Source organism: Lagopus muta, chromosome Z, assembly GCF_023343835.1.
Source record: "Lagopus muta isolate bLagMut1 chromosome Z, bLagMut1 primary, whole genome shotgun sequence".
Classification (NCBI taxonomy): domain Eukaryota; kingdom Metazoa; phylum Chordata; class Aves; order Galliformes; family Phasianidae; genus Lagopus; species Lagopus muta.
In genome coordinates this window covers 35,033,981-35,048,197 of record NC_064472.1, presented here as the reverse complement: position 1 = coordinate 35,048,197, position 14,217 = coordinate 35,033,981, and the positions used below count along the sequence as shown (strand labels likewise).

Below are 14,217 nucleotides of genomic sequence, written 5' to 3'. Positions count from 1 at the left end.
ATTAGTAATGCTGCTTCATGTTACAGGAAAGATATTTGGTGCAGGAGTCATCATCCATCTTAGATAATTTTAGATAGATTCCATGAAGATATCTATGTTGAATGTAGCTGTCATATGCTTCCCTAGGAGAAGAAACAGGTTACTTCAGATGCACGCTGAGTCTCCCTTTTTATCTCTGCTGATCTCAGGAGTTAGGGTGGTCAGCTCAGCTGGAGATACCCCATTAGAGAAATGTGGTCTGCATAGGTGTCATGTATCTTACCAATTGCAGACTGCAGTGGTAGGACTAAATCTACCATTTTACATTATTACATTCTTCCTATATGCAGAGATAGTAAGCTCCAGATAAAGTGGTGGAATACTTCTGTCATACCTCTACAATGTTAGAGCCCCTGGCAATTGTTAGTTTTTCTAATGCATGCCTTTCCATGTCACTTAAATGCTACAGCAGTCCATAGAAGGTGCTCCAAGGAGGTGCTTGGGAATGATTCTTCTGCAGAGAATTTGTTGGTAAAAGTGGGAAGTGCACTACCCAAGAGAATCATGGTTTGTTCATACTTTTGGAGAGTATTTCTACAGGAGGTTGTACTGTAGTACTGGCTGTCCTCTGACTTCAGAGCTGATGGAATCAGAAGTTTATCTGCTGGGAATGGAAGGGTGCCATTTATTGCTTCTGTTCATTGTCTCCACTTTTTCTTAGAGTAACTTCATAGTTTGTTGCTTTTTCTTTTCTTTCCAGCTGTGATTGACAGAATGTCAATAGAGTAAGTGACCTACCCACCAGAACTTGCCATGAATCATTTGGTTGGACCGCCTGATGGGGAGGTAAGTGAAGAGCCAGCAAGTGGAGCAGTGAATGAGTCAATAGAAGCTGACCTGGAGCACTCACAGGTGGAAGAGGAGCAGCGGTATGCAACTCACTATCCAAGGCATACAAACAGCAGCCAAGGGGGCCTGCCTGGGCAGGAGGAGGAAGGGATGTTAGCTCGGTCAGCCAGCACTGAGAGTGGCTTCCACAATCATACAGATACTGCAGAAGGGGATGTGATAGCCACAGTGGAGGATAGTTACGACACAGAGAGAGTTCAGGAGAATGAAGATGAGAGTGCATATGCAGTGCAGTATAGGCCTGAGTCTGAGGAATACACAGAGAATGCTGAGGCTGAGCATGGCGAGGCTATTCATAACCGAACACTGCCCAATCACTTACACTTCCATTCCATCGAGCATGAGGAAGCCATGAACGCAGCCTACTCGGGGTATGTCTACACACATCGACTATTCCACCGAGGGGAGGATGAGCAGTATGCTGAGCCTTACGCTGACTATGGACTGCAGGAGCATGTGTATGAGGAGATAGGGGATACACCAGACCTTGATGCTAGGGAGGGGATCCAGCTGTATGAGCGTGAAAGGGAGGAGGCTGACAATTACCGCAAGGAGGCCCTTGGTGCCCGCCTTCACCATTATGATGAGCGGTCTGATGGAGAGTCTGACAGCCCAGAAAAGGAGGCAGAGTTTGCACCCTACCCAAGGATGGATAGTTATGAACAAGAGGAGGACATTGATCAGATTGTGGCAGAGGTGAAGCAGAGCATGAGCTCCCAAAGCTTGGACAAGGCAGCTGAAGACATGCCAGAAGCCGAGCAGAGTTTGGAGCATGCTCATGCTCTTCCTGGTGGGGGGCATGAAAGCAATGGCCAGCTCCCACCTGGTTCTCGAGTTACATCCAGCTCGGGAGAAACTGTGCAGAGGTACAGCAAGGAAAAGAGAGATGCAATTTCACTAGCCATTAAGGATATTAAAGAGGCTATTGAGGAAGTGAAGACAAGAACCATCCGTTCTCCTTATACTCCCGATGAACCGAAGGAGCCTATCTGGGTGATGCGGCAGGACATCAGCCCGACCAGGGATTCTGACGACCAGAGGCCACTAGATGGAGATGTGAGTACACAAAGCTTTCAGTTCTCAATTACGTGTTTCTTCATGTGTTTCTTTAGCAGTAGCATACATTGCAGTGAGAGAGGGTGGACTTTGTTCATGTTCTGGGACATGTTCTTCAGCAAATTATGCAGTGCTTTACTTATTTAAGATATGTACACTAGAGGGATTATAAAAGGTAAACATGTATATACGTGTGTTGTAAGTGGACCAAAATTTTCTTGTTGAAATACTTCTGACCCCAGTTAAGCTAATAAGGGATTTGACTCACAAAGTTCTTCACTTCTTTTGCTCCTGAAGCAAATGCTTTTCAATTTTTCATTGCCATGGGATATTTACAGTAGCTCTGAACACTGTCTTATATAATTTAGCCTTTCATTTTTCTGTTAATTCTAGGTTTCTGAGTCTCAATAGCAATATTAACAGTTCCATCAAAAATATGTAAATTTTATATGTGATGATGTCACATATCCAGATTCCAGAAAAGCTTCACTGGCTTTGGCCTCCTGCATTCTCTAGAACTGTGCTTTGATCTTCAGTATATTAACACTGTAAAATGTATTTGATCTCCATCAGTGTAAGTATCAAAGACCATTGAGATATACAGTATGAACATTTCTCAAATTCTTTACTTCTGGCATGACGTTTAACTTGAATCAGAATTAATTCACAGTCTGTGGTTCCTGTGGCTTATATAATATTTACCTGAAATTTCATGCGTTTTCTGTATTTCTAATAAAATAAACTCATAAACATCTGTTAACTGTGTTAAATTTATGCCTGTGAAAATAGCTGGGATACTAAACCTACCAGGCAAAAACAATTTCTGAAGCAGTCCCATGCTATTAGTTCAAGAATAATTGCGCTGCACTGCAAACATCTGCTCCATCCTCTTCATTGCTGTTGAATCATCTTTCTGTGTTTTGTTGTTTTGGAAGAACTTTTTGTGGTGATTTTTTTTTTTTTTTTTTTTGGCCTTCTCAGCTAAATTACTCTAAAATTCTAGGATTGTGTCAGAATTGTCCAGAACACCTCAGGCTCAGAAAAGAGAATTCAATTGGTGAAAAAAGATCACATGTATAGATATACTGCATTCTTCTGTTTTTTTTTTTTATTTAATCTGTTTTCCAAACTATGAATGCTAGTTTTCTACAAATGAGAAGATATTTTGGAACATGGGATTGAAGTAGCTTTCAGATTTTATTTTTGTTTCAAAGCTGTTAGAAACATATAGTGATAAGTATGTTTGAGTTTGTTTTTGTTCCTCCACATTTTCATTGAAATTTTTAATGAAACCAAAATAAATAACACTGCAAAAACTATTCCTACTAATATTTTTTTTACATTAAGTAAGTTACAGAATTGATTAGCAGTCTTTTGAAGGCTAAAGGAACATTCTCAGATTGTTCTGTAAAAGAGAATGAGTATCTTTAATATAAAAAATTTCCAAAAGCTTTCATTAATTCTCTGCTTTTGTTTGAATATGGATTACATTACTCTTTTGCTGTACATTTTGATCCTTGGACTGTATCTTCCAGTGCTGTCTTTTTCTGCGAAGGTCAGAGAACATTCTATTGGTTCCTAACTGTCTGATCGTAACAGCCAGAATGAGTGATATTCTCAGCAAGACTAAGTTGTGTATCCGTGGTGAGTCCTTTCTGAGGGCGTGCTCACTGATCTCTTAAGTATCAGTACATTTTGCAGAATTTGATTTTCCAGGTATTCTGGTAGGTGTATTCATACAGTAGTTGAAACAGATTTCTATCAGTCTCCCTCAATATTGGTATCTATATTGAAGTACTTTGGTGTTTCAGTTTTGCACCAATTCAGTAGTTTTCGTTGTCTGTCAGGTAAGAACCTGACTGAGATTTTAAGTTCCAACTACAATTAAAACAGTGATGTGTAGTGATAAGTATAACTGTGTGCAAAGTTAAATGGTGGTTGTAGTCTGTACAGACTGTACAGGCAGTCTGTGCTCTTGGAAAGAGAAAGTAAGTCAAATAATGGTTTAGAAGATCTGTAGCAGATTGGGGGAAGTCTGTATTGCAGAAGAAGAATATAGTACAGGACTTGGGATTGGATGGGGATTTTGTTTCTAATTTAAGATTGTATGGTGTATGCTTTAGTAGACTCTTCACATCATATTTCAGTTTATACTGTTCTGAACAGCTTGTTTTCGTAAACAGAGCATTTCCATGATTTCATAGCAGTAAATTGAACAAAACTGTGTTAATGCTGACTAAGTGACTGTGAGTGATCAGAGTGAAAATGTAGCCAAAGCCTGTTTATCTGGATGTAGATTTTCCTTCTCCATTTGGAAGGAAGAGAAACATGATCCTCAAACACAAGCTTTTCAGTGTAATCAAGTCTATGCCAGAGATGTAACTCAATCTGACTACTAATATTTGGTTTTGATATAAGAAGGAATGACAGAGAGAGGCAGTGCAGACATGCTTTTCTTTGCCTAGAAGTACCATGGACCATCAGATGATGCAAATTGAGTATTTTATTGCCTTCATTATTTTGGAAGGTCTGCTTTGAAAATTGTCCTCACATTGCTTTTTTTTTTTTTAACGGAACTGTTTTGCTTTTAGAGGTAATACTTGCTTGGAAATACTTGTAATCATTCTGTACAGTTAATCATGTGATACTGAAACTGGTAGAGTCCATTTTAGAGCTAAGTAATGGTCACTTCTTGCTTAGCAAGGAGCTCTTCGAGAGAGCGATTCAGCTAGAGAGTCAGGAGAATGATTTCCAGTTGAGAGTCATTAAATATGACAAACTCTTTTCCTTTTTTTCACAATAAAGTCACTCCTTAGTTCTGAACATTTAGATGATAATTTCATAGAAGAATGTGTGGACGAAGACGATTTTGTGCTGCCCAGAGACTATTTTGAGAAGCTAGAAACCAAGAAGTTTTCGGCTAGCCTGCAGCTGGATATATTTTGGTACTTAGGAAAGATTTATGCAGTAAACATCTGAAGGATACAGATCACTTGAGTAAAAGTCTGTTCTTAAGAAGCCATGTTTCCACATTTACTTAATATTTAATCTGCCAGGAATTTCAGGCACTCCTTCCTATTTCTCCCCACAGCAAATGTCTTGTATGTATACAAAGAATGAAAACTACTCAACAGCCATGAGAAGTTCTACTGCAATAAATGGGTAGTATGGTGATGTCAAAGGTAGACAGCAGACTTGTGTGAATAAATAAATAGGGTAACCAACTATCTGCAACTATCTATTAAACAATAGAGACTTTTTGCTGCAGTGATCTTGTGCACCTTCTTTAGTGATGCTTTCTCTTAGGTACCAGGTGGTTTGTGGAAAAGTATAGTACTTGTGTATTTGATAAAACCTGAACAATTCTCTGTTGTACAATTTGTGTACCAGAATACTCCACCTTATTCTGAGGTATCTCCTACGGAGAACTATTATTCCTTTTTCTACTCTGCATCCATGCACTGCAAACGTCTTCTACACTGATCTTTAATCTTTGTCTTTGTAATAAATACAGGTTTTTTTGTGTTTTTTTTTTTTGTTTTGTTTTGTTTTTTGTAGCTTGACATCTGAGATAGGAAAAATCAACGTACATTTCTAAAATCTATGGAAATTTCTAAAATATATTGGAAATAGCCTCATGAGTGCATCTTTTTCAAGTGCAGTAACAGTTAAAGCTGCTCAGCTGTGAGAAATGTGACATCAGAAAACTGACCCATGGAAAAGAGCTGTGAAGCTGCAGTTAGGTTAAGTCAGTGTGAAACTGGAGATACTCTATTCATAGCTACTAAACAATACTTATAGCTGGAGGCCAGTGTGAAGCTTATGGTCTGCCTACATATCCCCTAAAAGGATACTGTTCTCAATTCCTACAGTTATCTCCATGGAAGGGAATGCTTGTACTTCATTTAGGTAGCTCAGGCTTATTACTCTTTTCAGATTCTCCATTAGAAAATTGTTGTGGGTACAACTAGCCAAGCATAGGAATTACAGTGCTTAAAGATCAGTGTAGAAGATGTTTGCAGTGCGTGGATGCAGAGTAGACAAAGGAATAATAGTTCTTCGTAGGAGATACCTCAGAATAAGGTGGAGTATTCTGGTATAAATTGTACAAAAGGTCTGAAAATCGTTTAAAATGTCAGCTGTGATAATAGTGGCTTTTTATGTTGTGAAAATATATGGGCCTGCTGAGAAATTCACCAAAAGGCCCAAACACTCAAGTAGATCTTCTTTTGGCTGGGATTTAAGGAATATTTCTGTCTTCTCATGACCAAAGAATAGAGTCACATTACCTACTTTATTTCCTCCACTATCAGGAGAAAACAGTGGTTTACTGAGGTCTGTTATTTATTAAATTATAGATCTTAAAACTGTTTTGTTGACCTGCAAGGAATGTTTTATAGCTGTGTTCTGAGACTTCAGTTTTGTAAAGATCCCTCAGTGGTGGCCACAGTCTCTGTTTCTCTGCAGACACTTGAGATGGTGATGTCATTAGAATAAAACCTAATGCAAATTCAAACTGAATACGTAGATGGCTTGGATTTGTGAGGTGGAGACTCACAGCTTAAAGTAAGCCTTTCACATAAAACAGAATGTGCTGTATTGTCTGTGTTCTTTTTGGTTATGGGTATTTTATTTCAATCCTTGAGTTCTCAGCCGTACATCTCAATTGTGATGAGTCCAGAAATTGAGTGTCTTTATGGAGATTAAGTTGCCTCACTTTTTCCAGAAGATGACTGATGTTTTATTAACAAGGGAATAAAGAAGTCTGTTTTAAATAATTAAGCAGGTTTCACTAATACATGAACTGGGAGTGAAAGAACAGAAGTGAAATAAATATGAGTTTGTATTATTAAGATACTGCTTTCTTTCTCTGAGTGAGCCTTTTAAAACTCGTTGTTGAGCACAAAAACTATGGGTCATCTTTCTGTCAAGATCACAGTCTTAAAAATCTATAGAAAGTTCAGCTTAAGGAAAAAAAAAATATTTATTTTAATCCCCAGAGCAGAAAGTTTTATGGTGATTCATCAGTCACACAGAAGAAAGCCAGTCAGAGTTTCTTAGTAGCTGAGGGTCCTGCTGAAAAGAAAATGCAGTAGTAGTCACGTAAAAAATATGTACTTTCTATAAAGAATGTCAGAAAGTACACTGTCATGTGTTTGAAAATGAAAGAAATACACCATTCATTTAGCATCCTCATTCTTTAAGATGTACATCTGTGGTCCTGTGATGTGCGCTTTTGTGAGCAGTGAGTACCAGCTGAGGGTTGTCTATGAGAAAATTAAGATGCCTTAATGTTCCTGTATTGAATCACTACATCTTGCATCCAGGTCTTTAAGATTTATGACTAAGTTTTCATGTCATCCTCAATTGGCATTTCTCAATTGTAGAATACTATTCTTTGCTCTGTCATTTGCTTGTGCTCTTATTTGCTATTATGTTGGAATACAAGAAAAACTGTTCAGAGCAGCAGCTGTGGAGCGAGATAAACAGCGTGAGTACCAAGGGCACCTCTAGAAGTAAAAAGAATGTCTTACGGTTCTGATTGGATAAGTGCCCGCATGAATGGTTGAAGAGTGTTTTGTAGAATGCTCTATTGACATGTAAAGGTGGATGGGAAAGTTGTAGGGCTGGATGAGAAAGCTAGAAAAAAAAACATGTTAAGGTATATAAGTGGTATGAAACTTGTAATAAACAGTTTGAATCATTCACATGAGTCCGTGCATCAGACACTGCACTATTGTCCTGTAAGTCCGTGCTAGGCTGCCTTCTAACTTTCTCCACTCTCAGACATAGAGTTTGAATTTTGAGTAGTCCTTTGCAGAGCCAGGAGTTGGATTTGATGATCTTTGTAGGTCTCTCCTAACTCAGAGTGTTCTATGATTCTGTGAGACGTTTATCAATTAATGTTCATGATAGTAAGTGCTTTCTAGAGCACGCTTTTTTTTTCTTTTTTCAAACTGAGTCATGGAACCGTATTCAAACTATGAATTCAAGTGAAAGTACAGCTGTGGAAGTCCATGCTTGAGAGGGAGAAGCAGTCAGCACTGCACCAGCTCTAGGAGTCCTCTTGTGCTGTCAGCCTTCCTTCTGTTGCACACACTGCTGAATGGACCCTGCCCTCTTCATATGTGTGCTGTCTGATGGACAGTCAGAGCTTGTGCAGACTTAAGGTTTTATTTAGAGAGAAGTTACCAGCCCATAGAGTAAGGTTTTATTTAGAGAGAAGTTACCAGCCCATAGAGTGTGGCTGTGGTACTGCATGTTTACTACTCCTGATTTCTGTGGCTGAGAGGTTCTTTGGAACAGGCAAAGGGCCTCTTTCCCTAGCAGTCTGAGTTACATTTACTGTAAGCTCATCTAATTAATTTTCTAAATTTCTAAATCTAATGTTCTTCTTATCCTTAGGTATATTGTATCCAAGATTTAGTAATTAAAACAGTAACAGATTGGGATCTTTTCTGAAAGACATTGGTGTAGATATGCAATCATAACTCAGATAAAAAAAATCTCAGTTTTTTTAACCTCAGTGAGTTTTGCTGTAGAATTATGTGTTTGTCTTGTGCAGACGGTAATGGGCAGTGTTTTAAAAGCTAGTTTATTCAGACTTTCAGCACTCGCAGACATTCATATCCCTCAGGAGGTTTGTCAGTCACTGTCTTCTGGCTCTGAGTGGCAGGAAGCTTTATCATCAGCAGACATCTTCAGCCAAACCAGTGAGATCACCTCAAACCAAGATGCCTTGAACTGCTGAAGTTCTCAGATCTTATATAAAGCTCATTTCTGATCATACGCAACCTCTTTGGCACATGCATGTCTCACTGTTGCAGATCACTTTAAACTACATACAAAACATAACCTGTCTTAGCTGTGTTTACAGGCTATTCATGGCCATATCTGAATCTGCAGGAATAGTGATTTGTTGACTGTAAGCAAGTATCTTACTTGTGTTCTGTTTGGTCATTTTTTGCAGCAGAAGTTGCACTGCACAGGCAAAGTCCCTGCTGAAGGCAGTGGTCTGCTCATTGAAGCAAAGAGTGGTACCTCTGAGTTGCTGAATGTGCAGCAGGAGTCACCTGGGGTGCCTGGGATTTCTATATGGAGAGGTGCTATAGCCACTAAATGTTTTGTTCTCATTTGAATAGATCAGTCAGTTTGTTATCTTCCCTCAAGTTAACCTCTGTTATCATCTGTGCAAATTAGCAGTATTAAGAGGATGTCCTGAACCACTTATGAAACTGATGCATGAGTGTGCTGTTACGCAGAGAGATGTGGTTGTGTCACATTTTTAACTGGAGAACAAATTGGAGTTTCTTTCTTGTGTCACAGGTAAAAAATGAATTCCGTACATTGCTCCACAGTATGTGTGTATGTGTACAATAGTTTTTTCTTTTTTTTTTCCAAAGCCTTCATCTTAACACTACATTTAATGCAAATTTATACAAAGCAGACTAGGAATAATGATTAGTTATATTGTAAAGAAATTTAGCTCCTTAGCTCTATTCTTAATGGGTACTTGAGATCATTTAAAAGCTATGAATATATGTTGATGGTGCCAGTCTAGTTTTTAGTGAACAGAATTTTAACTGTTCAAGTCACAGTAGATGCTCTACAACAACAAAATAGGCAGTTTTGGCCAAGAAATATTGCCTTCTGATAGCTAGTTGAGGTAGCCATAGGTAGGAGTGGAAGGTAGATTACCTGTGTTGAGTGATTTATGTCTTTTTGCATTGGAAAGTTCTACTTATAAAGCACACTGTCTTGTGGTACTTTAGTGTTGTACTTAACTATCCAAGAAAATGTTTTCATATTTGGCACATGAAAATTGCAGTTTGTTCTTTTTCTTATGAACTGAGCTAGCAGCAAAGAAGTAAAATCAAGATTTTTTCCTTTATACTGTCATTTTTATACATTAATATATCAGACACAGGTCACTAACTTGAATTCACAGAGCTCTACTTAAGTGCTTTTTTTCCTGCCAGACCTTTCCTGAAGTGATGAAAATGTTTCCTGATGTGAGAAAATGTTGGTGCTCCTAAGATCCAGCAATCTGATTTCTAGTTCGATTTTTAAGAATCAGAAATCAAACTTGCATAAGTCTTGTGAGGCCACACCTCGAGTACTGCATTCAGTTTTGGGCCCCTCACTACATGAAAGACATAGAGGCCATGGAGCATGTCCAGAGGACAGTGAAGCTGTGAAGGATCTAGAGCACAGATCTTATGGGGAGCAGCTGAGAGAACTGGGATTGTATAGTCTGGATAAGAGGATGCTCAGGAGTGACGTTATTGCTCTCTATAACTACCTGAAGGGAGGATGTGGTGAGCTGGGATCGGCCTCTTCTCCCATGTGACTAGTGATAAGACGAGAGGGAATGGCCTCAACTTGTATTAGGGGAGATTCAGGTTGGAAATAATGTTAGGAAATAATACCTCTCCATGAGAGTGGTCTGGTGCTGGAATGGGGCTGCCCAGGGAGGTGGTGGAGTCACCATCTTGGGAGGAGTTCAAGAAGCATTTATATGTTGTGCTGAGGGATATGAGTGGGAAAATATTGGTGACTGGTGAATGGTTGGACTGGATGATCTTGGAGGTCTTTTCCAACCTTGGTGATTCTGTGATTCTAAATACTATCATGTTATTGCTCACATGATCAGACAGAACTTGTTTTATGTCTTTCTAGAGAAGAGTAGTGAATATGCATAACATCCTGCTTAACTGGAGATTCTGTAGACTGTAAGAGAGTTTCTGACAAACTCAAGGTCCTAATCCAGCATCTGTTAAATGAATGGTCTGTTGTCTTCTATGAGGTATACTTTGAATCAAGTCCTGAAAAAGGACAGCTGTGATGGATTGCTTATTAAAAACTTCAGCTGTGGAATTTAGGTGCATTTTCTTTACTCTTTCTCCTCCTGAAGGAAAGAACAACTTCAACACTAGCTCATAACTATACTGAATGTACAATGCTTAATAACACTATCTATAGTATATAAGGAATGCAGTCATGGTCTGAAAGTCAGTTTTAAATTAATAGCGAGAAATAGTTTGATAGATTACAATGGATAGACAATTAAAACAAAGGGGCACAGATCTGACTACACTTGCATGCTGGATCTGAAAATTTTGTAGTGCTTTGACCTTTGCTTAGTATGTGTGGTAGCATTCAGGGAACTTTTTGTCACTGAGGTCAATTAAATTTAAAGCCCTTGCTTTACCCAATTATCTTCTGGGAATTAGGTACAGGAAGAGGTAATCTGCTGTTCTTTGACCAAGAAGCCTGTATGCAGACATTTTAAGTAATGGTCTTTTGTTTAACTTCATCTTGCTGTGCTGAAGTAGCATTTCATCCTTTCTGTTCCAGTTTTATTTGTGGCCCAAAGTTATACTGTTTTCAGAGACTCTGCTGCCATAAATAGGTAAAACAGCATTGCTTTTATAAAACGAAAGCAGGTGGTTGTGTTTGAAGAAGTTTCAGTGCTGGTTATGTTTTTCTTCACAAGTTATTCAGCAGCCAGCTGGATTGACCTGGATAAGTTCCATGCAACACAATGCTTCATCCTCTCCTGTTACAAGTTCTGTTACAGAATTTCTTTGAGCAATAGCAGGGAAGGCTTCTCAAGTGGAGTGAGTTGTGTGTTAGTTAGAATCAAACAACACTGAAATTGAGATGGAGAATTTTTGGATGTACCAGGTTGAGTATCGTAAGAAAAGCGTAAGTAGATATTCAAGTGGGCAACTTGTACTTTTTTATTACTGCACTTTAGAAAACACTTTCATTCCTCTGCTGGATCTCTCTATGTAATAACAGCATGCTTCACATGCATTTATTTTGTTTGTTCTAAAAGCATTTTTGTTAGGTTTCTAGAACTTGTTTTCTTATCAGATAATGAAGCAGTCGGTAAGCATTTATTTTAGAATTCAGTTTATACAACAGCTGTGCAAGTTGTCTGTCCGCTGTGATTTGTCAGTTTGTTTCATTATTGGCACAAAAGCTACTTCCAGACTGTGATGGCATTCTTTCTTTGTGGATTGTAAGTGGTGGCTCTGAACAAACATTGTGATGTGAAGGAAAACTGAATGTTTCTTCTTCAAACGCTGGTAGAAAAGTTTTCATGGGCAGTACTTGTTTCTTCTTGTGTAGCAAACTTTGTAGGGAGTTTGTTATTTGTTATTCGTAGGCAGTATATTATTATTATTGATAATTTTGGTTAGGGAAGAGGATTCTTTTTTTCTTCTTTTTTCTTCTTGTAAAGAAAATGAAAGAATGGTATTAGACTATTTTGCCATCATTGCCACTGATTCAACAGTTCATTTGATGAACTGTTGAATCGGCCAAACTCCCTATATCAAAGGAGGTTGTAGAAATCTGGCTCTGCTGAGTTAAAAACTCAGCTTGTATAAACAAATGCTAAAGTTGGTTTAGAGGATTTATGTTTTATCATGTGCACAGACTTGTTTTGCAAATACCTTTTGAAAATCTGCCTTTAAAATTCGTGCTGGCTTGACGCTTTGTACTCTCATATGTTTTGGTCACCATCATTAATTCCAACTCAGTGTTGTGTCACGTTTACATTCCAGTTTGCCCTTCTGTGGTACCTCACTATGGTGTTCTTTGTCAGCATTCATCAGGAACAGCTTCTGGTTAGAATAGCCTCTCCCACAGTTACCAAAATACTCACTGACAGATCACATAGAACTGGAAATTTGATGATACTGCTTTGTATGCTGTTCCATTTGTTTTTATACTGTGATGTTCTAATATGATGATGCTGAATGACTAGGAAATGGTATGAGACACGGGTTATGGGTTAAAGGCTATGGGTTAAAGAAGTAAAGGAAATTAGGAAATTTGATGTAGGAGGCATATATGTTATTTAGATCATAGAATGAACTGTGCAGTATTTACAGAGTTTGTAAATCCTCCAGATTGAAGAACCATTGATTATACTGGTACTGTATAGCCATTTAGTACATTAAGAAGTCCTTGAGTATGTTAGTATTTCTTTGTACAGTTAATAAAAGGTATTTTTAAAGATAGTGGAACTGACATTTATGGACAAGTTTTACAGCCTGCTTCTGCTTAAATGAAATTAATTTACTACTTCAGGTTTATTATGCCTGAAAGTCTTTGTGCTGCTAGGGGAAACTGCAGTCTTCTCTTCCATCTTTACAGTTTAACATTTAAGAGTAAGTTACCTTTAGCAGAATCTCTTCTCTGGTTGTGATCAACTCGCCTGTCTACCATCACAGCTTAGTTCTGCTTAATGACTTCATATTTTCTTTCCTAAATGTCAGAATTCTAGAACATGGGTCTGTGTTGCTCACAGCTTTCAGTAAGCTCACAGAATCATTTGCCTGCACGTAACAGGAATGTTCTTGCGCAACTGGCAGCCCTGTGACTGCAGTGTTGCTGAATGCTGACAGTAAATGTAAGCAGTTGGCCCAGTGCCACAGGCAATCCTCCATTTACCTCACAAAAATGATGTTATGACACACTTTTTGGCTCGGTCTTTATTGCCGTTGTGTACAGATTTTCAAGTCTTCCACCTGTTTATTTTATACATTACTGATAAATAAATGGTTTTTTAAAAAGACTTAGCTGTTCAGACCAAGTCCAGTGAGGTACTGAGTTACATGTTGTCATTGTGATAAAGTCAAGGGTTACAACATCTCAAAAATGTTTGTCCTGTTTTGTTCTTTATTTTTCCTTTTTTTCACTCATTTCCTATTTCCTCTGCCAAGTGAGAGGAAATTATGAAAGAAGAATTTCTACATTGTTCACTCAGATCATTATTTAATTTTATTTTCTTGCCATGTCTAGTCTCCATCTCCAGATTCTTCTTCACCTCGGGGTGCTGAGTCGTCAAGTAGGCAACATCACCAGGATGTCTGCAGTACAGCAGAGCCCTCCACTAATAAAGAGGTAGAGTGAAACCTTTTTAAAAGCCACAGTCTTGTTCATGCTGCTCATGCCTTTTTGTTGTCATTCCGCTCTTAGACCTGTGCAATCCCTTCTCTTCTGTCAATACTGCAACAAACTACTGATTTACAGCTGATTTACAGCTTCTTCCCCTTGTGCTTGCCTGGCTGTCCAACTGAATTTCTAACATACTTAAGAAGGGTTATCATGACATTTCTGATTCTGTTTGGCTGCTGCAAAATTTACTTACCAGGCTGGAAGAAGAACAGAAGAAATCACTTTTGTATTAGAGACAAATGAAGGAGCTTCTTTCTTTTTTCCCGTTCAAAATGTCTTCCAACAAAGAAAGTAATGTTT

General features: G+C 38.4%; 1 protein-coding gene across 6 annotated transcripts in view; it reads left to right on the top strand.

Moving 5' to 3' along the window:
* APBA1 (amyloid beta precursor protein binding family A member 1) overlaps nt 1-14,217 on the top strand; it is an 81,255-nt gene that overhangs the window by 46,899 nt on the left and 20,139 nt on the right. For 5 of the 6 annotated variants that reach the window (XM_048931291.1, XM_048931293.1, XM_048931287.1 and 2 more), the window contains exons 2-3: nt 740-1,944; nt 13,762-13,863. In XM_048931291.1, coding sequence (XP_048787248.1) covers nt 793-1,944; nt 13,762-13,863 — 1,254 coding nt within the window. In that variant the 5' untranslated portion in view covers nt 740-792. The remainder of the gene's footprint in view (nt 1-739; nt 1,945-13,761; nt 13,864-14,217) is intronic. The other variant, XM_048931292.1, reaches the window with a different exon arrangement.